Raw genomic sequence first — 23,745 nt, forward strand, 5'->3', positions numbered from 1 at the left:
TCAGCCTCCAGAGTAGCTGGGACTATAGGTGTACATCACCACACCAGGCTAATTAAAAAAAAATTTTTTTTTTTTTGTAGAGAAAGGAGTCTTACTATGTTGCCCAGGCTGGTCTCGAAGTCCTGGCCCTTAAGTGATAACACCTCACCTCCCAAAGTGCTGTGATTACACGGGTGTGAACCACTGCACCCAAGCTATCACCCATTTTTTGAAGGGGCACTTAAATTGCTTAGACTGAATAGATTAAATCTCCCTTTTCTGGCAAGTTTAGACCTTCATCAAAAATACAAATGTCAGTAAATCCAAACAAATATTGTTGATTAGTTGGTCCAACTTAGGAAAACCCGAGGTACAATTACATAGTAAGATTTCAAAGTGTTAACTTGGGTTGAATTAAATTTATTAAAAAGGTAGCCTAGCTGGGCCTGGTGGTGTATGCCTGTAGTCCCAGCTACTGGGCAGGCTGAGGTGGAAAGATTACTGGAGCCCAGAAGTACAGCCTGGGCAACATAGTAAGACCCTGTCTCTTAAAAAAAAAAAAATGCCCTGTCTGAATGCTTTGACTAGATAAGTTATGAGAATAGCAACAATAATATGTACTGTTTCTTTCTTAGCAGCATAGTCTTAGTTGTTTAGACAGCAACATTCAAGAATATCTGCACACTGATAGTTTCTTCCATTCACTTTCTAAGAATTAACTGTCTGATCAAAAGTGAAAACAATCGCTATATTTTTATCTTCATGCTGAAAAATAATTGCCATCTCTACTTGACAAAATGTTATTCAATAACTACATAATTATTGTGGTGTATAAAAATCCCCTAATGTGACAGGGTGTGGTGGCTCATGCCTGTAATCCTAGCATTCTGGGAGGCTGAAGTGGGAAGATTGCTTGAAGTCAGGAGTTCAAGACCAGCCTGAGCAAGAGCAAAACACTGTCTCTACCAAAAATAGAAAAAATTAGCCAAGCATGGTGGGGTACACCTGTAGTCCCAGCTACTCTGCAGGGGGGTGCTGGGCTGAGGCAGGAGGATCATTTGAGCTGAGGAGTTTGAGGGTGCGGTGAGCTATGATGATGCCACAGCACTCTAACCGGGGTGACAGAGCAAGACTTTGTCTCAAAAAAAAAAAAAAATCCCCTAATATAAACTTCTAATGATCTAAAATTATAATCAAATACAACTAAATAACCACAGTTAGAACTGTTATATTTATGCAGAATAACATATTTATACAGAATAACAAGGACCAGCAATGAAAAAAAATAAAAATAAAAACCTACAGAATTCAAGCCAGATATCACACATAAAAAATGTAGCATAAGTATTTTTTATTTGCTTTTGGAGAGCAGCAAGGCATATTCAATCAATACTCAGGCATAGAAAGAATGTGCCTTTTCCAGCATGGGCCATGATCTAGTTTCTTGCAATAGCAGCTGATCACAGGAACACAATGCTACTTCTTTTACTGCTCAATCAGTCAAATTCCTCCACTGCCTCAGAGAATCAACTAGCCCATTTTACCTGTCAACTTATTTAAAAGAAAGAGATAATCTTAGTTCAAACAATCACCAATGTAAGCACCTTACCAGAAAACATTCATTCCAATCATGTCTTACCTTTTCTTCCTCATGGAGGAAAATTGATAAAAATTTTTAACCCTCAATAAATAATCCATAAAGATCTGACAAGCTTCGTTATCCCAGCACTCAAATCCATTTCCCAAACTGAAGTGATACATTATTATTTGTGTGCATGAGATTATACGTATTCCTCACTAGATTTACGAATAACTTCTAGACGATGATACATATTTTAAAAAGCCATATTAACATATAAGTCGACAAACATTAAACTTTTCTTTCCTTAGAAAATGACTTTCCAGGATAAGTCAGAGAATGGGGATATAGCAAGTCATCTGAGAGTTATTCTTAGAGAGCTACAAATTGTTTCAGGTTATAATAAACAGTGTCCCCTTACTTGTATTTCCTTCATTTTCTGTAGTTACATACATTCTCCTACTCCATAAAGACCCCCTCCATCTCTCCCACCACTTCCAACTATAAACACTAACCTAACATTACAGTGGCCTAGAAATAGAGATTCCCAGGATTTCCTCAAGGTATACCCAGGATCAGGGTCCTCTGGGATCCAAAGAACTGTAGTTCTTTTACTGCAATTTTCCTTCAGAATCACCTTTCGCGTTCCCTCCCTCCTAGACACCGCTGACTCGGGTGTGTTGGGGGTGGGGTGGGAAGGAGTCCGCGCGAGGCCGCCAGCAAGACAGGCCCTTCCCAGCCTAACCTGCACGCCCCAGGCCGAAAAGCCTGGGGCTATTCCTGCAGCATCCGGCGCGGCCAACCCTCGCTTCCCCAGGGCAAGGCTCAGCTCAGCTCAATGCAACCAGCCAAGGCAGGCCCGGACCGGGCCGGCTCGGCCCGCAAGTCCGCAGCAGCCCCTGGACCCCCGCCAGCGGGGATGGGCGTGGGCCCTGGCGGCCACCGCCCCGCCAACTCGGGCTATGGAGGAGAGAGTGAGCCCCTCCCGCTATGCCGGCCCCGGACCTACCTGCAGGGGAGAGCAGGGCTTCTGGACAGCGGCCACGGGCCCGAGGGCGGGCGCCGAGGCGGCCGGAGCCCGTTTCAAGAGACCCCAAGTATCCCTCGTGCGGCAGGGCGGGGAGAGACGCCGGGGGGCTGCCGCAGGCCAGCGCAGCCCGTCGCGGGGGTCGCGGGGACCTGGCTCTCCCCTTAGCACCAGGGCACAGCCACCGCCGCCATTTTGCCTTCCACTCCGTGTCGCCGCCGCACTCCGCTGCAGGTTTCCCGGATGTGGGCATTTCCCGGCGTCGCTTGCGCGGGGGCCGAGAACTGGGGGCTTCTGCCCGCCAGGCCGCCGGGAGCGAGTGCCGCGGTGGCCTCTGGCCTCGCCGGTCACCTGCTTCTCTGAGAGTTCGTGAGCGTCGCCTCACGGCGCTCCCGCTGGCCGCTGCCCAGGTGACTCGCCCGCGTTCGCGGGGCACGGCTCTCTCCCGCCCAAGCCCACTCGGTTTATTCAGTCTCTCCCATTGAGTGCTTTCTCTGGACGGAGAGAGCACGGATGCGCATTTCAAGGAGCTTCATTCTCAGAAGGAAACAGTGAGTTGCTCTCTGAGACGTCGCTGTGGACATCAGGATTCGAGGGCTTTGAAATAAAATTTTATCCTTGCTTAGAACTCTTTCTAGGAATAAATCTGTGAGCTTCGAACATCCGTATTTCCTGTGTCAGCCAGATAACATAATCTTCAATCAGGACCGACTGATTGACAGAGTTTAGAGATCTTTGTCAACTGAATCCGTAGAAGAGGAGGTCATTATTGCCATAATTGGAATAAGGTGACGGTGTGGGAAGAGGTTTTATTTATCGTTAAGTTTGTAATGGAAAATAAAAACCTCAGGACCGGCCCCCCGCAAAACGCCTTATACCAAAGGGAAAGTCAAGCCTGGCGGTGGAGTCATACAACACCCCCTTCCAAATGAATAGCTTTTACTAACATTATGCATTACAGAAAGGTAAAAGGTCTCAGGCGTCTAGGAAGGTCTGCGCCCACAAATCATTCATAAGGAAATTCTTTGCTGGCCTCCCATAAACAAGGACATGCCAATTGTAACTTTAGGTCTGCAGGCTAAGTCTAGCTCCTAAAACTAAAATCTGTTTGATTCCACATTGATAGTGTTGATTCCAAGCTTATCTTTCCAGGTGCAGGACAGAGACAAGAGAAAATCAATCATTCCTCCACCAACCCAGAGCCATCTGCATTAACTGATTATTCCTTTACTCTCTTTTTCTTTTCAAACATTCACCTTATCTTGTATAAAATATAGATTTCCTGGGCACTAACTAAAGCCTCACAAGAATGTAACCATTTGTCTTGCTGCCTACCTGCCCCTCTTCCTACATCCCCCACACACACACATTAAAGGAAATGTATAAATACTAAACCTGCTAAAAACCTCTTCTAATAAAAGTCACAGATACATCTGTGGCTTGTGTGTCCCTCCCTCCGTGCCCCCTCCCCTCCAGCCCCCACAGGCATTCTAAAGCTGGCTTTAATAATTCTCCATTGATTGAGATCCTTGCCTAGTCACTCAATTTGGGTTGTCAAGTTGAATGGGAAGTCTGGGATAGGATCATTGGGTTTGTGATGTTTGTAGGTGCCATCCACCCTTCATAAAGAGTGCCTTTGCCAATTTTGCCTCGTACAGTTAGTATTTTAAATATCTCCTCATAATTTTTCTACTAGAGATTATAAAAATAAAATATTAATATTAAAGACATTCCTCTGATGTTAAATTAATGACTGGCTACTGTATCCAGAAATTCAGATGTGAAAAACTCTTTTAAAAGATTACATTCCCAAGAACATTTGGTTGAAAATCTATTTTCCACAAGCAGAAAGTTTGTAAAAGATAGAGAATATGACTCAAGGTACATCACTAAATAGTCCTGGTCTTACTTTTTTTAACTGAATAAGTAACTTATGATGTCCTTTTTAGCCCTAAAATTACATGAATTATTTGAATCTAATATGTTCACAGGCCTGCTTGCCCTGTCCAGAAGCATTATGTATCTGGAAAAGCATCCTGCCCCAAGAGTCCTGTCACCTGTTACCAACCCATGGAACTTCTTCACTTAAGCACCTCAATGCTCTGTAAGCCTAAAGGAAAGTATTTCCACAAACTTTTTTTAAAATTTATTTTATTTTATTATTTATTTTTAAAAAGTTTTTTTTTTAAAGTTTTTTAGAGACAGGGTCTCGCTCTGTTGCCCAAACTGGAGTGCAGTGGCACAATCATAGCTCACTGTAGCTTCAAACTCCTGGGCTCAAGCGATCCTCCTGCCTCAGCCTCCCGAGTAGCTAGGACTAAAGGCTAATTTTTAAATATTTTTGTAGAGACAGGGGTCTTGTTATGTTGCCCAGGCTAGTCTTAAACTCTTGGCCTTAAGCTATCCTCCTGCCTTCACCTCCCAAAGTGCTGGGATTACAGGTGTGAGCCACCTGGCCCTCCACCAACTATTGTCTTTAAGAAAATTCCTAGATAAATCAGTGTGTAGGACTAGAAGATTTAACTCCTGTAAAGCAGAGGGAGAGATGAGCAGGGAAAGGAGAGAAGGAACCAACAAGATGAAAAGTGGCTGAGACTGTGGGTGGGGATGGTGATGAAAGGCTGGGAAATACTGTGGGTGCTAGATGTCTAACAGTGGTGATACCTGCCATGGCATTTGAAGGTCTTTGTATCATTGTGATGGAAAACCCTTGGTCCACCTTCAGCCTACTTCAGCTCTTCAATGCTTCATGGGAGTGGGGCTTGTTGGTTTCATTTTGTTTTTAGCAATAGATGTAGAGGCTAGATTTCATGCTTGGGTGATTGCTGGCTGGGAGGAACAGGGACAGCATACATGGAAGTAGTATTGACACCAATGTGGCCCTGAGAATAGAAGCCCTACCAGATGTTCATGCAATCTTAGGGGAAGACTCCAAGGTATGTGCAGCCCACAGTTAAATAATGGGGAATTGTGCTCCACCACCTTGAGGGCAGAGAGTCTCAAGAAATGATTTGGAATTCTGCAGATTTGTCTCTTCTCCTACATTTATTTATTCAAATTTATTTATATTGGTACATATTTATGGTTATTTTATACTTTGGGTATTTTGTTGCTCAAATTGTTTTAGCTTTGGCCTTTGGGAGTTGACTTGTGTTCCTTTGACATACTCCAATTAGTTTATTTTTTGATTTTTTTTAATAACTTCCATTTTCTGGCACTGTAATATGCTCTAAGCTATCTTGTAGATTTCCTGTCCCAGTCCTAGAATCACCATTTCTCCAAGGAGCCCTGGTTTCTTTTGTTGGAAAATGGTATTAGAAACTAAATCTGCAGGCAAGATGTGCTCCTTGCTACTGGGGTATCATTGATTCTAGGACTCTCTGGCTAAGTTTTTTAAATTTAAGCATATTCCACACTATTCAGGGGTAAAAACTGTTTTGATTTGTTGCAGCTATTATGATTATTTTTTGAGACAGTGTCTCACTCACTCAGGCTAGAGTGCAGTGGTGTCATCATAGCTGTTACAGCTATTATTTTTATAGTCTAGTATTAATTATAGTTTAGTTTCATATATCCATGGCCTATGCAAAACTCATTTTGCAAATTAATGCATTTCTGATGGCTGTGTGTTAGGTTGGTCTGTTAGCTACTGCCCACATGGTTTAGTCATGACAGTTTGCATCCAAGTTTTCCCAGCACCATATGGTGGATATCCATATGCAGAAGAATGAAAATGGACCCTTATCTCTCACCATATACAAAAATCAAATCAAAATAAAGACTTTAAATCTAAAACCTGAAACTATGAAACTACTAAAGAAAACATTGGGGAAACGCTCAGGACATTGGTCTGGGCAATGATTTCTTGAGTAATGCAACCAAAGCAAAATTGGACAAATGGGATCACATCAAGCTAAAAAGCTTCTGCATAGTCTAGGAAACAGTCAACAAAGGGAAGAGACAACACCCAGAAAGAGAAAGTATTTGCAAACTACTCATCTGACAAGGGACTAAAGAATATGTAAGGAGCTCCAATAATGCAATAGGAAGAAATCAAATAATCTGATTAAAAAATGGGCAAAGGATCTGAATAGACATTTGTCAAAAGAAGACATGCAAATGGCCAACAGGTATATGAAAAAATGCTTAGTATCATTGGTTATCAGAGAAATGCAAAGCAAAACTACAAGATATCATCTTATCCCAGTTAAAATGGCTTTTATCAAAAAGGCAATAACAAAAGCTGGTGAGAATGTGGAGGAAGGAGAACCCTTGTACCCTGTTGGTGGGAATGTAAACTGGCACAACCACTATGAAGAACAGTATAGAGGTTCCTCAAAAAACTGAAAATAGAACTACCATATGACTGGCTAAATTTTTGATACGATAGTTATAGCCCAGATATTTTCTCACAAGAGCCTTATAAGCAATTTAAATAAATGGAGCAGAATGTCAATAAACTAGTTTGGTTTACAAATACTTCAAGAACTGTAGGCAAATACCAAGATTCATGTGCCAGTGATAATTGAGGAGATTCTAATAGTGGGTCTAAGACCGTCAGTCCATTTAACATCTGCACTTACCACTGGGATCAAAGTGTAGAGAGCATGATGGGCAATTCTGAAAATAATTAGCTTCTACAAAACAGTTAAATAAAATTGTTAGTCCTTTCCTATAATGAAACAAAATTTGTCTTAGAACAAGAAAATAGGCCTATCATAAGGATCAAAAACCATCTGTATTAACTCAGGGAAATGGGAAGCGTGGCTTAGTAGTAGTATGTGTGAAAATTTAAGGGTTTAAGTTCAACTAATCAGCAGTCTAAAATGTCAGAATAGCTAAAATAAGCTGAGACAGCATTACAAAGGAATGTCGTACCTAGAACCAGGACGGCAAGGTTTATCATAATCTCAGCAAGGCAAACACCACCTGGAAAAGTGTTCATTTTGCAAGTCACACTTAACACATTAACTGCCACACTATAAAAAAAAAATGTTTCCCTGGGGCCATGGTGTTTTATTAAAATGATCCTTTCTGGGTTTTTTTTATTGTTTTCTGAGTTTTATGCAATGCAATCCACATTTTTAGAATTAAATTTTCAATATTAATTGTAACAATATGATCAACAAGTAAGATTTTCACAAACCAACTATAGGGTTTTGCTTCACAAGGCCCCAGGATTAAAACTAGCCTGAGTTTTAATGCATACAACTCACATGGCAGTCAATGTGTTAAACAGGACCTTTGGTAAATGGGAGTATTTTTTAAATGAATAACAATATTGTGAATTTAGTTCAGTTCAACTGATGGTGATTCACTGCCTACTATGCATCAGATGCTGTTAAACATTGTTAATACAACACTAAGACATGGGCCCTGTCTTTGATCTTCTGGTTCAGTAGGGGGAGACAGGCTCCTTAACACGCTGCTGTAAACACAATTTAAGTCCTGCACAATGGGTTTTTAAAGCAGAGCACAATGTGGTCCAGATTGTTGGAGGCCTGCAAAAGCTTTCTGGAGAAAATGATACCTAAAAGGGAGTCTTGAAGGGTAAGTAGGATTTAGCCAAAAAAGGCAAGAAAGACTGAGAAGGGAACCTTGCCTGAAGAAGTTACAATAAGTAGTTTTGAATATTTGAATATGTGATGAGAAGGATTAAAATTTTTTTGTGGCTTCTAAGACAAATGGAAGCAAACTTCAGTTCAGTATATGAAAATTCATTTATTTAATGAAAACCCACATTAAAGCACACCAACATAAAGCAGATTCTAACATAACATGATTGGTGACTGGCTTGTCTCATAGGCTCACATCATTTCGTTAACCCACGATTCAACCTTTGTACAGGATTGAGTGTTCTGGATCCCACTCACACACTAAAACCCTACCACAATGGGGCATCAGTTAGAGCTGTACAAATAAGAAGAAAGTGCAATGGAAAATGGGAAACTTTATCAGAGTACGTTTTTAAGTACAGGTTGAACGATAATTTGTTGGGAATCCTATAGAAGTGATGATTAAATTTAGGTTGGAGATGCCCTCCAAGGTAACCTCCACCTCTGATATCAAAAGAAACTCTATCTATGGTGGATCATGCCTGTAATTCTAGCACTTTGGGAGGCTCAGGTGGGAAGATCTCTTGAGCTCAGGAGTTTAAGAACAGCCTGGGCAATATAGTGAGAACCTGTCTTAAAAAAAAAAAGAAACTTTGATAGTTTCATGAATAAAGGCAGTGACAATTAATGAATTAATAAATTACAGTGTTCTATACATAAAGCTTATTGTTGTTTCTTATTAAAACTGGCAGAAATTGTCAATTGGTATAAAACGTAACACTATTCAAATGTACTTTCTTTTCCTTATGGTTACAAGTATCCTTAAATCAAAGGAAACCCTCAAACTTAAAGCAATTGTTTCCAGTCAAGACAGTATTCTAAATCTATGTCTGGCTCTCTTCTACCAATTATTTGCTATAATGATCAAGGGAAATTTTATACATTGCTGCTGGAAACTGCTAGCAACATAAATGAAACCTTCCAAATTTTCAGCAGAGGAAAGGTAAGGCCAAACAGGCTTGCCAGTCGCTGTGCATGGAAAATGTGCCACCTGGGAGCTAGGGTCTTCCTGAAGTGAGAATCAACTCTAGGTCCACTCAGAGAAAGGATGTTAGCCTGCTGGGTAGGAGGGGAGGGTCCCTGCACTGGGTGAAGACAGGGCCATTGCCTTAGCAGGCTTTAGACTATGGCAATAGATATTTGTGCAAAGGGACATATAAAGTCAAAGGAAAATCCATAGCTATGTTTTTATTATTGAATCACAAGAGCACAAATTGGACCTGAATCATTGTGAGCCACTGACAGTTTTCATTTTTCCCATTTAGTATGGATGTATGTATTTCTCTGTAAGAATATTAATATATTTAACTATAAGGTCCTGCTCCAGGCCCAGAGCCATTAACTGCTGTTAAAACAATGTTTTTGCTATAGAAACCAACTTGTCTTATAGAATTTCTTAAATTTTGGACTTGGCTGGTTGTATTCTCATGTTGTCATTAACATGTTCTTTTGTCTCCTCTAGGGCCTATAAACTGGTAGAGAGGTAAATCAGGTTCCATTTTGCTGTTGTGAGCTGGGAAGCACAGCTAAACTGAAAACAGTTCTCAAATTGATATTTAGGGTAACAGCAATTTTGTGACTATTTGGTCTACTTCTTTTTAATGCTCCAAAAAAAAAAATCTACCCTGAGCTGAAGAACTATGTTTATACTTACTCCTAGAATACCACAAAAGACAAGTAGTTTCTCCTGGACAAGAATATTTCATAGGTGGTGTTATTTACTCCTTTTACATCACATTAGGAAGCACATAATGTCTACTTGTTCACTTTTGTGATATAAGATTGATCAGTAGATTCAGGTGTTGTCTGCTTGATCTATTCATCATAAAATTAACCATCAACGAAAAAGAAAAAAGGAAAAATAAAGGGGAATATATAGATTAAAAGCAATTTAAGAGACATGTAATCCAATGGACCTTGTCTGTTGATGTAAACAAATCAACTGTAAAAAATGTTTATGATCTGGGAAATTTAAATAGTGCTTGGATATTTGATGATATTAAGAAATAAGAATGTAGCACAGGCATGATAATGGTATTGTGCTTATGCTTAAAAAAGGTGGGTTCTCATCCTTCAGAGATATACAATGAAGAATTATAAATGAAATATGACATCTAGAATTTGCTTTAAAATTATTCAGAGCAGGGGTGGGGTCATGGAATGGACAACAGCAGAGATTAAATAAGACTGGCTGTGTTTTTAATTGATGAAGCTGGTTGGTGAGTAAATAGGTTCACAAAATAACTCTTTTTATATGCTTAAAATTCTCAATAATAAAAAGAAGAAAACTTCAGATATATTTGTTAAATAATTAAATTTCACTCACGCCTGTAATCCTAGCACTCTAGAAGGCTACGGTGGGAGGACAATTTGAGCTAAGGAGTTCAAGAGCAGCCTGAGCAAGAGTAAGACCCCATCTCTACTAAAAATAGGAAGAAATTAGCCAGGCAACTGAAAATAGAAAAAATTAGCTGGGTGTGGTGGTGCACACCTGTAGTCTCAGCTACTCGGGAGGCTGAGGCAGGAAGATCTCTTGAGCTCAGGAGTTTGAGGTTACTGTGACCTAGGCTGATGCCATGGCACTTGCCCAAGCAACAGACTGAGATTCTGTCTCAAAAAAAAAAAAAAAAGTAAATAATTAAATTTCAAATGTAATAATTACATTCAAAATATGAAACCACAAAATATTTATTTATATAAACCTAGGATAGGGATGGCATGATACCAGGGGCAGAAATTGTAAAAAAAAGAAATCAATTAATTTGACGATATATAAAATGCAAAACTTCAATGAAAAGCACCATAGGCCAAAAAATTTAAAAATACTTGTATCGTGACCAAAGGCAAAAAAAATTCTTTATATATAAAAAGATGTTACAAATTAATAAGAAAATGACAAACTATCGCAGAAAATAAAAATGGCTACGCATATAAGCAAGTTTTAAAAGAAGTACTGACTAAATAAACATTACAGCACTAGTCATAACAGTGAGAAGCTGGAAACGTGAAATAACCAATAATGGGGCAACCAGCTGAAATAAATTATAGTACACGTACCTATTACCTTAGAATGTTAATGATATTAGAGAATGATTACTAGAGAAATGTGTTTGCTGCTGGGGAATGTGCATCCACAAAGATACTATGTGTGATATATTTTCATTTTTATAAAAAAATTACACACATTGATGGATAGAAAGGGATATGAAAAGACTAGTGTCTGTTTGAAATTATAAGTATTTAAATTTTTATTTTGACTATTTGCTTTTTCTGTAATGAATTACTTTTGTAGTAACAAAAAGTCTTTAAAATTAACCCCAGCAGCAAAACTATAAACAGATTAAAATTCCTGTCAGCAACATTCTCTTTCCTTCTCCAGTTCTTTGGAATTCAAAGTTACTAATTATTTTCAATGAAATAGCTTTCAGACAAATATATGTAAAAAAGCAGATGCATATACCCCTGAGGTAAAGTGGCATAAAAAAATAGCAAATATTAGGTCAGAAAAACAAAAATCTTACCACAATTACTGTTATTAGAATTATAAAGTAAATGAACACGTACTTAAATTGTGTAATAGCAGTGATTTGTCATTAAGGTCTGTGGTCAATAATACATTTATAATAGAACTTTGGAAAAACAATGTCATAAAATTGTCTTATAACACTATATGTTAAGTCATTAACATTTGAAATAACAATAAAGATGGCAAAATTCTTTACTCCTACTCTATCATCATATGATTATCACACTTGTTATCTATCAAATTTTAGTTTGGAATTCAGTCCACTCATCAAGTTCATCATATTGCATAATGTGCAGTTTGGCAATCTTTGACTATGTTCTAAAACTAAATGAAAGCAAAAATACTTACGAAAAATATATTTTTCTTTTTCCAAGAAAAATAAAGTTGGGTCTAAGTAGTTCATAGAGTTTTCCTCAAAAATGTATTCTAAAGGAATCTGTCAAAACATTTTCACCTTTAAAAAAATTTGAACATGACTATAAATTTGTCGTTTTTGGTATACTCAATTCTTTCTGAAAAAGTTTATTAAAATTATTAAGGAAATAAAATGTGGAGGGATTGAAGAAAATACTTGCAATAAAAAGAATCAGTAACACTGGCTAAACCACTAGGGATGAGTGTACTCCACATGCCGTTGGTAAAAATTATGGGACCGCATTAGTGCTTCCCATTACCACCACTGATGTTAAGTCCCACAACATCAAAAATGAAGAACTGGCTCCATGAGCTGTCAATAATAGTCTGTTTGTGCTGATGTACTTAACAGCACAAAGATCCCTCTGCTGTTCAAAATCTTTTGCCATCAATCATCTATTATATTCTGCAACTGTTAGGGAATATCGCACAACAACATAACTAACAAAAGCCGAAAATGGGCATTGACATTAATAGTAGTTTACTAATTTTTCCCCTGCAAATCTCACATTTTCTGATAATAAAATTTTGCACAGAGGCTGGAATTCAAAAGGCCAATGTTATGTTTTATCCAAAATCTTGTAATTACAGTACTTTCATGAAAAAAGTTGTCTAGTGACATAAATTGCTTCTGCATCAGTTCCACAAACAAGGCAAGGACCTAAAACATCCAAACTGTTCACAGACAGAGTCCTGTTGGGAAGTAAGCTTGTGATTTCAATACGGTCCTTAGCAGGATCAGTGAGCCAGGAACTTATGAGAGACTGGTGAACATTAGCTTGGTTACTAATGCTATGAGACAAAAAAGTACTAGTTCTTCCTCCTGGGAGAAAAAAAGAAAAGGGAAAAAACCTTTCAAGACTATTTTTATAGTAATAAACATCAAACTTCTGATATTTTAGAAAGGTGATGATTTTGATGTGTTTAATTCTCTGAACAGGCTAATAATTAATTCTATTATCACACGTCACCATTTTTTGACCAAAGGCTTATTCAGTGTTATTAAATATTCAAATTTCCCTGGGATAATATGGACACTAAACTTAAAGTCTTCAGGTAAAGCAGAAGATTTCATTTGACACTGTCTTTCTGTTCATCTTTTAATGGCAAGTCTCAGAAAGGTAGCAAAATGGCCAGAAGACGTAGAATAAATAAGGAAAAAAGAAACCAAAAATATACAGAAATACAAGCTCTTGAGTAATAGAAAAATAAAGTGATCATGAGAAAGAAGTTCTGGATATGTTTCTAGATGAATATTTCTAAAAATATATTTCTAAATATGTATTCCTAAAAATACAATCAACTTGCTTCAGATTATTCTTACCTTTTTTAGATAAACATTATTAAAAGCAGAATTTTACAATATTACTAGATTGAAAACTTTTATCTCTAACAGTGCTCTGCATTTAATACAGAATAAAATGAGGTGGAGGTAGTATATTTCAATTTTAGCCATTATTTACAATTTTCTTTCCTCTCAACTTGCTGTTAAAGCAAATAAGAACAAATTTCATTCACTCAATAAATGGCTGAGTACCTACTATTTGTCAGGCTTTGTGCTAAGAGCTCAGTATACAAGACAAAGTCTCTGATGTCTTGAAGCTTCAACATTAGTAGCTTTAAATCTTGCTGATGCTTTAAAATCTAGCTCAACTTCCTTCTCTAAAACCTTTGAAGACAACTCTAGTTCATGTTTCTCTTCCTTCTTGGTACTTTCAGCACTTGGATGTACCATTAATTTACTATCTTGTAACATTTCTTATATGATGATTTAACTTTCCATGACCCTTCCCCATAACTAAATTAAGTATTTCTTAAGAGCAAGTTGCTATTTTATATTTGTTTTACTTTTCCACAGTGTCTCACATTGTGCCTTGCAATAGTAGGTATAGAATGTTTTTTTCCAGTCTAACTGAGGTTCCTTAAAAGTAAACTTGTAAATGAACGATAGTGGGGTAGGGGAGGAAGGAAGTAAAACCCAAGTACGTATTTAGTTAATGCTTAGATAAAACTGTTAATTTCTCCTTAAATGAAGTTAGCATAGACATGTATGCATGCTCCACACATGCTCTCCACTCCAGAATTTTTCTGGAGAAGTTTTAGAATTTTTTCCCTTAGTTTTTCTGTTTATCTTTTACTGCTCCTATATTTCACATTGCTCTTGAATACTGTAAAAATTAACATATTATTAGAACCACTCTGATGAGACTCCTCTCTGCTTTCATTTTTCCCATCCCTCCCCCTACAGTCTATTTTCAACAGCAGCCAGTGATTCTTTGGAAATATAGGTCACATCAAGCCACTCTCTTGCTCAAAATTCCGATGGCTTCCTATCACACTTAGAATAAAATCTAAAGTCCTTATTATGGCCTAGAAGTCCTATGGTATCTTCTTCTTAGCCACCAGGGCCTATCTCCTACCACTGCCCTGCCCTGCTAGCTACACTGCAGCCACAGTAGCCTTGCTGTTCCCTGCCCGTCTGCTGCCTTTGGTACTTGCTGTTTCCGCTGCTTAGAGTGCTTTCATGTGACTTATACCTTCACTTCTCTCAGGTCTCTGCCAAGCAGCCTCTCCTGACACCTCTCACCCCTGCCTTCATTTTTTATCCTCTTATTCTGCTTTACTCTTCTTCACAGTAATTGTCAGTATCTTTGCCCCAGTTATTTTCCTTTTCACTTCTAGTCCCCTTTCCCATTTTACTGTGCTCCACTATGTATTATAGGGGTGGGAGTCTGCAAACTGTTTTCAAGCCTCCTTTGCCATCTGCCATCCAGATGGGCCCTGCCAATGGGAGGTACTACTGGTGGGTGACTGGAAGGTGGAGGAGGGGAGAATCGGCTCCCTTCCTGCTCCAGTTTTCTAGCAACAATAATACTGGCAGTAGTTCCAGCCTGGTTGAGGTAGCACCTTTTCTGCTGATCCAGAACCAACTTTGCCAGCATTTCCAACAGTGCAGCAGCAGGGGTATTAACAAGTTTTGGGGCGAGGCAAGGTGGCCTATACCTGTAATCCTAGCACTCTGGGAGGCTGAAGCAGGAGGACAGGAGTTTGAGACCAGCCTGAGCAAGAGCAAGACCCTATGTCTCTACTAAAAATAGAAAACTTAGCTGGGCATGGTGGCATGTGCCTGTAGTCCTAACTCCCCAGGAGGCTGAGGCAGAAGATTGCTTGAGCCCAGGAGTCTGAGGTTGCTGTGAGCTATGATGACACCACTGCACTCTCGCCAGGGCCACAGAATGAGATTCTGTCTCAAAGAAAAAAAAAATTTTTGGTTTCTGAAATCTAGGGTAGTTTCTGATTGGACTCTTAGTGATATGTTATCTATTTTTTTTAACTGTCTGTTAGGGCATTTGCTCTATGTGTGTAGAGACTAGAACAGAGCCTGCCAAATGGTAGGCATTCAGTAAATATGTTTGAATGAATGAATAAACAAATGAACTTTGGAACCACAGACAAATCCTCAGAAACAGGAACCTTGGAAAGTGCAAAAACAGAAACCCTTGATTACAAACAAGTGTATGGCTTCTGTCTGACCATTACCTACCACTGATTTTAATCACAAGATAGGGCCTTTTAACTTGAGAAGAAACCAGTACCTTAATACATAAAAAATTTGCTGGGTGCTGTGGCTCACACCTGTAATACTGGAACTCTGGGAGGCCAAGACAGGAGGATCACTTGAGCTCAGGAGTTTGAGACCTGCCTGTGCAAGAGTGTGATGCCATCTCTACTTAAAATAGAAAAATTAGCTGGGTGTGTGTCTGTAGTCCTAGCTATTCGGGAGGCTGAGGCAGGAGGATCCCTTGAGCTCAGGAGTTTGAGGTTGCGGTGAGCTATGATGATGCCACTGCACTCTACCCAGGGTGACAAAGTGAGACTCTGTCTCCAAAAAAAAAAACAAAAACAAAAAAACAACAAACATCAAACATAAAACATCTATTTTCTTCTTCCATACACCCTGTCTTGGCAATGCAACATAAAAGACTTGCCAACATTTATCCTATGGTATGAGGACCCAGGTCAATTGGCACTCACAAAGAAGAACCTTGGCTGTTTGAAGTGAGCCAGCTTGTAGCATTTCTAGTCATTAGCAGTACAGCAGTAAGTAACTGATAGTCACATTTCAAGCTCTATGATACTCGATACTGAAATTTCCTCTGAGGCAGGAGAATGAAAACATTTTGCCATTAAGTTAAAAATATGAGAACGTCGGCCAGGTGCGGTGGCTCAAGCCTGTAATCCTAGCACTCTGGGAGGCCGAGGCGGGAGGATCCTTTGAGCTCAGGAGTTCAAGACCAGCCTGAGTAAGAGCAAGACCCTGTCTCTACTAAAAATAGAAAGAAACTAGCTGGAAACCTAAAAATATATAGAAAAAAATTAGCCGGGTATGGTGGTACATGCCTGTAGTCCCAGCTACTCCAGAGGCTGAGGCAGAAGGATTGCCTGAGCCCGGGAGTTTGAGGTTGCTGTGAGCTAGGCTGATGCCACGGCACTCTAGCCTGGGCAACAGAGTGAGACTCTGTCTCAAAAAAAAAAAAAAATATGATAATGTCTAATTTGGTACTTAAAAATGTAATAAAAACTACACACAAGAATCTTCATTAAAAAGTTTTACCTTGGTGAAAGAGTGATGACTTTTCAGGTACATCTGTGGAGGCATCCCAGTGCCAGAGGGACCCATCTTCAGAACAAGTAAATAGATGATCTGGGTTGGATGGGTGAAAGTGAACTTCCCACACTAAGAGATAAGAACCAAGCAGCTTATTCCTGTGCAGAGTGGCTAAACAAACAACATTAAAACCTTATCTCTAGGCATCATCTTCCATTAACCTCCATCACATACCTTTGAATCTCAAGTTTGTGATAATGAAAGGCTTCAGAATTAAAGAAAAGATATAACATATTAATATCTATCTATCCAAGCTGTAACATGTAGAAAGGAAAAAGCCAAGTAAATTTACTTATGTATTGGGTCACAAAATGAATAAAAATAATTGCTAAATCATTTGACATATTACATTTTTTATGAGAAAAAAATGACCACTTTTTATGGAAAATATTTTTTTTAATTAGCAAGTTCCCTTATTTTTAATTCCTGTGTCATTACTATATCAAGGTTAATATTATTGGAAAGACTGAGAGAGAAGACCCTAAAAGGAATATATGAATGAATTTCTAAGAGGCACAATCCAATATTGGTTCATGCCAAGAATCTGGACACTTCTGGCCTCTATCACATAAATAGCAACTGGCTCCTAGCAAACCAAAACTTGGAAATGTTCCAAGAATTTGGCTCCAGTTTCAGATGGAGGGCTTTTAAAAAGTCATACTGGGACTGCCCCCTTCACTCCACCCATAAACTTTAAGAGAACTTTATGTGTCTATAGACATCTGGGAGCCAGGACTCTTCAGAAAGTATCCTGCAGCATGCAGATAAAACAGGTATTCTGTTAACAAGGGTTCTGTTAGTCTGGGCTAGGTGACTTTAAAGAATCAGTATAGAAAGTGCCTGGGCCGGGCGCAGTGGCTCATGCCTGTAATCCTAGCACTCTGGGAGGCTGAGGTGGGCGGATCATTTGAGCTCAGGAGTTCAAGACCAGCTTGAGCAAGAGTGAGACTCCCGTCTCTACTAAAAATAGAAAGAAATTATGTGGACAACTAAAAAATATATATATATATATGTATATATATATATATATATAAAGTTAGCCGGGCATGGTGGCACATGCCTGTAGTCCCCGCTACTCGGGAGGCTGAGGCAGTAGGATCGCTTCAGCTCAGTAGTTTGAGGTTGCTGTGAGCTAGGCTGATGCCACGGCACTCTAGCCTGGGCAACAGAGTGAGATTCTGTCTCCAAAAATAAATAAATAAAATAAAATAAAATAAAAATAAAAAGAAAGTGCCTCAAGTGTGGCATAAAAAGTGAATAGCAAGCAGCTAGGCACAGTGGCTCACTCCTGTAATTCTAGCACTTTGGGAGGCCAAGGTGGGAGGATCACTTGAGGCCAGGAGTTTGAGATCAATAGGCCTGGGCAATAGGGAGGCCCCGTCTCTACAAAAAACTTTAAAAAAAAAAATTAGCCAGGTGCTCACTTGAGCCCAGGAGTTTGAGGCTGCAGTGAGCTATGATCACACCACTTATTAAGTATTGCCATAAGTATGGCTATATAAACTGGTATTATTACTATCACTTTTTTTTTTTTAAGAGATGGAGTCTTGCTATGTTGCCCAGGCTAGAGTGCAGTGGCTATTCACAGGTGCTATCACAGCACACCAGTGCCTTGAACTCCTGGGCTCAAGCGATCCACCTGCCTCAGCCTCCCGAGTAAGTGGGGGTACATGTGTGTGCCACCACACCCCTAGCTTAAGCTGGTGTTTAAAAAATTTTTTTATGTGTTACTGGTATTTTAATGTAGGGCAATCTGACAATGCATTAGAGCTGTAAAATTATACAAAAGTATTGGCCTATCAATTCTACTTCTAAAAAATTATCCTAAGAATACAAGTACATAAAGTTCAGTATCTAAGGTTATTTACTGCAGTTTTTGATATAATAATGAAACACGTTAAAGAACTTAACTGTCAAATAAAAATGAATTAGCCATATGTATTGTTATGGAAAGGTGCTTACATGTCATATAACCCACCCAATAAAAACTTTCCATGTCTCCACAATACTTACTTTCAGCTTCATGAGCCTTCAGCAGAGACACAGGCATAGTACCTTGTCTAACATCCCAAATACTCAACATTCCATCCTGGCCACCAGTAGCTACAACATGCTGTTGACTGGGATGTCTATCAACACAGTGGAGTGGCACTCGGTCACCAGTCCTTTTGTGGGAGATGCAGTGACATCAAATATGTTATTAAGTATAATCTATCTTTGCATAACACAAGTAACATGTTTTATGTAGTAATTAAATGAGAACTTTATAGAGCTACTGGCTGAATCTTAATGATGCCAAAAAATTAACTAGATTAAACGTATGTCTATGTGGTAAGAATTTTTTAAAAATTAAAGACTAAAATTATTCATTCTTACTTCAATTTGGAGACATGGATGCAAGATAATCTGATGGTAAGATGTATTAATACAAAACACATTTCCATTTCTTAGATTTTTTTAAAAACACCATATATCAACTATACCAAATAATATTTACTCATCTTATGTAATGCTTTCTTTATATAACGATTTTTTCAGTTTGACACTTTCTATTTTCTTAAGACAGAAGAGAAGGTTGCACACCTAGAAAGGCAGATTTCTGCTCAGAAAAAGTATCTTGGACTATATTTTCTCTTTAATCATATCCAGAGTATACTGTATCCACTGTGCATTTTACCAATACAATCATTTAATGAGCAGAAATAAGTTCTCCATTAAATAATGTAAACTTCCAAGAGTAAAGTCTCTGAACCAACAAATACTTACTAAATGAAACATGGTACTATCAAGCCCATCAAGTTATACTTGCTCTATCAAATTTAATCAGGGATCATTCTCTTAAAACACAATTACAATACATTATGGTTTAAAGTCAGTTGCTACCAACAATCAAACAAATTTTGGATTACACTACTGAAATTACAAATTAAAACTTACAATGATAATATCTGAGAAGGCTCATTTCCTTGTTGTCTGAAATCCCATATTTTTAACTGTCCAATTGAATTTACTGTGAGAATCTCAGGAGTTCGAAGGAAGGTCACAGCATGGAGTGTACTGCTATCTGCATTGTCTAAAAATTTTAAAAATGGTAGTGTTAATGGGTCCCTTTTTCCCCAAGAAGATCTTAAATCACATTCCTTCTATTGATTGAAATATTAGAAATAAAAATTTCCAGTAAGTCATAATTTAATTTCTATAGAAAAATGCATGGTAATGAACACATTTAAATGGACTCTCTTGGATAGAAAAATATCACTCACAGGACATCTGAACTGTTTTCAGATGGAGGGCTGAGTTTTCACATATTCCTCTTTCTCTATTTCCTCTTAAGATTGTTACACTGCATTTCCGAGATAGTTGTTCAAGCTCCTCTATGTCCAATCTTATTTCCCACTAGTCCTTGACCCAGAGCTTCCATTCTGTTGGGCCAAACCCCAGTGCTTCCTACAGAGCTCACTCTGACCTTGTATTACTCTGCTGACTCATCCCAAATCTACACATCTTTATTCTCATCAACTCTCTCCTACGTGAACTTGTTCCTGATTGTAATAATGGTCTTTTTCTTTGATTTCTTAGAGTGTTCAGAACTTATGACACATAATCTAACACATAGACTTTTGTTTTTTGCCACTCCTCCACACTGCCATTAGGCAGTGGTCCTTAATAATAAACAAATAATGTAACTGAAAACTGAAAATCATAATCAACGCCACAAAAAAGTGATATCACAGGCTCAATTCCCAGAGATTCTGATTCAAGAAGTTTAGGGTGGTGAACAGTTAAAGAATCTCTTCAGGCAAGCCTGATCGAGGCAAAGCTGAGAACCAATAGACCACAATAACCCCTGCTCAAAAACTTTTAATGGCTCCTTGGTTTCCACCTAAAAAATGTTACCTCTGTGGTTTTGCATTAGAGACTCCTTGCAACGCGGCCCCAACTTGCCTTTCTTGCTTCATCTTTCATCTCTCCTATATAAATATCTAAAGTCAGGTCAAACTATACTGTTTGTCATTCTCTGAATGGCTTTATCCTGCCTCTGGCCTATTCCCTTTGTCTCGTGTGCCATCTTTTAGTGTTACTTGTGGTTTAGATTTAGAACCTACATAAAATTACTTGCCACCAATGCCCCCAGTTCTTTATCTGATAATCCCTTCTAGCCAAGAAAAAAAAAAGTTTCAGTCTCCTCTGTAGTCAGTCATTCAGGCTGGTGTTACCAACAACACACTGTCTTGACAAAGGGATCCTGCCTTGTATATTTTTATATTCCTCAAACATTTAACATTATGTTTACTTAGCATATGGTAAGTGCTCAATTACTATGTGATGGAAAAAAGAAATATAATGATTTTTCTTACCTATAGTTCTGACAGCTTCCTTGTGATCAGCTCTGAAGAGATTTATTCGACCATCCTCTCCAACCGTGACAATTTCTGGGTTGTTGCACACAATACCTGTACATGGTGCACTGCTATAGGAAGGACTGCCTGGACCTGTGTGGTAGTGAGCTGTTGTCCACTGCTGGTTGACTGACAGAGTCTAGGCATCAGAAATGACGATACTATTAATTAAAGCAAAGTTCTAACAAACTAGCATTTTTCCCCAAGAAGAGTATCTTTAAACTCTGTCTCACACTATTCTAGAAAAAGAATAACTTTCTCCTTTTTCAAGTACTGAAATCTAGAAACAACTTCCATCAAAGCTCTGTATTCGCTGAATTAGATTCAAAAGGAATACTGTTCAATAACCCTCCACATTTATCTCAAACTACAGAAATGGTTTTTAGGTATCAAGTAGATCAAGTAGTTGTATATTCAAAAGTAATTCTTTAAATTCTTATGGGAATGAGCCTGCAGCTAATAAGTAAATCTCTATAGCTTTTTCTAAATGACTCTGTTAAGAAAAATACTCAAAAAGAACTGGGTCTTACATTTACTAGGCATATCTATTAGTAAGGTGACCCTTATTAATTCTATATTTAGGTCTAAACTAACAGAATTTATTTAAGGAATATCTAATTTCAACAAAAGCTCACACAAACATGGTTCTAGAATTAATCTACCAAAAAGTGGGTAACATAACAGTGATATTTTCCCCTTCATGTTTTAAGACTATAAAACTTCATTATTTGTGTAATGATTGGCATAGCCTTCTTTAAACCTTTCTAAAACTATTTAAAATACAAATTCACCTTTCAAACAAAAGTTCTTTACCTGGTTATTTGGATGGTGAAGGAAAATTGTTACACATCCTGTTGATGAAGCAGCTACAATTCTTTCCTGATCAAAAAACTAAATAGAAAATTTCTGCTTGTTAAAAGATTCAGAAATATTAATAGAGAAGAAGCCTGTTTATTTAACTCAAATAGTACTAAACGCTGTAACAATTTTAAAAAGAGCCTGTATATACTAAGAAAATAAAATGTGTTAAAAGATATGAAAGTCAAAACTGCTATACAAAGTATTTTCATGAAGAATAAACAATAAAATTTTTTTCCTGAACTCACTCACCCATAACTGATTTAATTTTGGACCACCACAATAATGCTTTAAAGAAATACCATTCCTAGGGCTATGCATCTTTCTACAGAATAAAATGCTGGGACTCTAAAGTCATACAGATGAGGATTTGAAAACTTAATTTCATCACCACCACTGACTACTGGTTTTGAGACCTTGGCCAACTTAAGTTCCTTAAGTCCTGGTAAACCTGTAAAAGGGGGAGTACTAATCTCTACTTAGGGAGTTGTTATGAGAATTCAAAAAACAAAACTATGTAAACTACTGTGCACAGTATTTGTCACATGGCATATGTTCAAAAGTATTAGTCTCAGTTTTCTCATTGGCAAAACAGATAACAATACTTGATTCACAGGCATGCAATGAGAATTAAATAAGCTTATGTAAAGCTCTGCACCAAACAGTGCTTACTACACAGTAGGTGGTCAATCAATAAAAAACTATAATTAGATCTATATACTCTTTCCCAGTCCAGTTTCTTCCACTTAGTGGTTAAATGATGTTAATTCAGTTTCCTGTAAACCAGGGGAGAACTAGACAAACTTTAAGGTCCTCTGTGTCTTTAAATGTATTACTCTCAGTTTTTTAAAAGTTAACTTTTGGATACTACAGAGATTTACCTGTAAATCCATTACATCACCATGGTGTCTGATATCACACAATAATTGAGGGTCTCCTTCGAACCCTCCATCAGAGTCCAAGTTTCCAAAATCTCCCATAGACCACACTGAAACATAATTTTCCTGAAAAGCAAAAAGTTTTATCTTGAGATGACGTAAATGTCAACTCTGGGAAAATAAAAGCTGTATTGCCTTCAGGCAACCTTGTTCCCAAAGCATCTCAGACAAATGGTATGGTGAGAATGTAAAACGCAAGGAGGTAAGAGGTTCAGGAACACCATCTCTGGCTCTGAGCCTGAGATGAAGGATTGAGAGACGGAGAAGTGCAAGAGAAGCCAGAAGGCGAGTTGGTGAGGGCGGCCGGAAGCGCAGGAGAGAGAGGGAGAGAGAGCGCGCTCTTAGCTCAGGGGCCGAGGATACCTCATTGTCCCAAGAGCCCGTAACGAACGTCTCCGCGGTCTGCAGGCTCCCCGGAGGTACCGGTCGCCAGCGGGTTTTGCTAATTTTCTGAGACACAAACTTGGCATAAATTTCCTCCATGCTAAAATTAGCGTTAACAGGTACAGAAAGAAACACAACGCGCACCTCTCCGTACCGCCCCTTCCCGTAGAGTCCTGATTGGATGGGAACTCACTGGCGAGACGGTGGCTGCGGAGAGTCAATTCTCGTCAGTAGCGCGTATGTACATCGCCAGCACCCAAAGTGAAGGAACCTGTGGAGCCCATCCTCACAAATGGGGCTCTGAGCAGACGCAAAAGTGCCTTGCGCATTGTGTGGTAGGACTTGCTTCCACTCTG

At 38.6% G+C, this 23,745-nt stretch overlaps 2 protein-coding genes and 1 pseudogene across 2 annotated transcripts in view; 1 reads left to right on the top strand and 2 right to left on the bottom strand.

Moving 5' to 3' along the window:
* The window catches only part of LATS1 (large tumor suppressor kinase 1), a 37,557-nt gene extending 34,578 nt beyond the window's left edge, over positions 1–2,979 (bottom strand). The window contains exon 1 of the mRNA XM_045544560.1: positions 2,568–2,979. The gene's annotated coding sequence lies outside the window, so the exon portion shown is untranslated. The remainder of the gene's footprint in view (positions 1–2,567) is intronic.
* Positions 2,397–3,189, top strand: LOC123633364 (annotated as a pseudogene).
* A 9,331-nt stretch (positions 3,190–12,520) lies between these two features.
* Positions 12,521–23,555, bottom strand: NUP43 (nucleoporin 43). Its single transcript, XM_045544562.1, has 8 exons — positions 23,369–23,555; positions 22,949–23,071; positions 22,023–22,100; positions 21,168–21,348; positions 19,747–19,882; positions 18,823–18,974; positions 16,756–16,878; positions 12,521–12,963 (listed from the first exon to the last, which is right to left on the bottom strand). The coding sequence occupies exons 1-8, from the start codon at positions 23,486–23,488 to the stop codon at positions 12,737–12,739; spliced, it is 1,140 nt and encodes a 379-aa protein (XP_045400518.1). The 5' UTR covers positions 23,489–23,555; the 3' UTR covers positions 12,521–12,736.
* Between the last annotated feature and the right edge of the window lie 190 nt (positions 23,556–23,745).

Source organism: Lemur catta, chromosome 2 (genome assembly GCF_020740605.2).
Source record: "Lemur catta isolate mLemCat1 chromosome 2, mLemCat1.pri, whole genome shotgun sequence".
NCBI classification, from domain to species: domain Eukaryota; kingdom Metazoa; phylum Chordata; class Mammalia; order Primates; family Lemuridae; genus Lemur; species Lemur catta.

Bases quoted from the DNA above. Each gene is read 5' to 3' on its own strand.
- NUP43 (XM_045544562.1), bottom strand. From the start codon at position 23,488: ATGGAGGAAATTTATGCCAAGTTTGTGTCTCAGAAAATTAGCAAAACC. The intron at 22,101-22,948 runs GTAAATCTCTGT...TTTTCTATTTAG, and splicing joins GTGATGTAATGGATTTACAG to TTTTTTGATCAGGAAAGAAT. The intron at 12,964-16,755 runs GTAAAACTTTTT...TTTTTCTCCCAG, and splicing joins GTCATCACTCTTTCACCAAG to GAGGAAGAACTAGTACTTTT.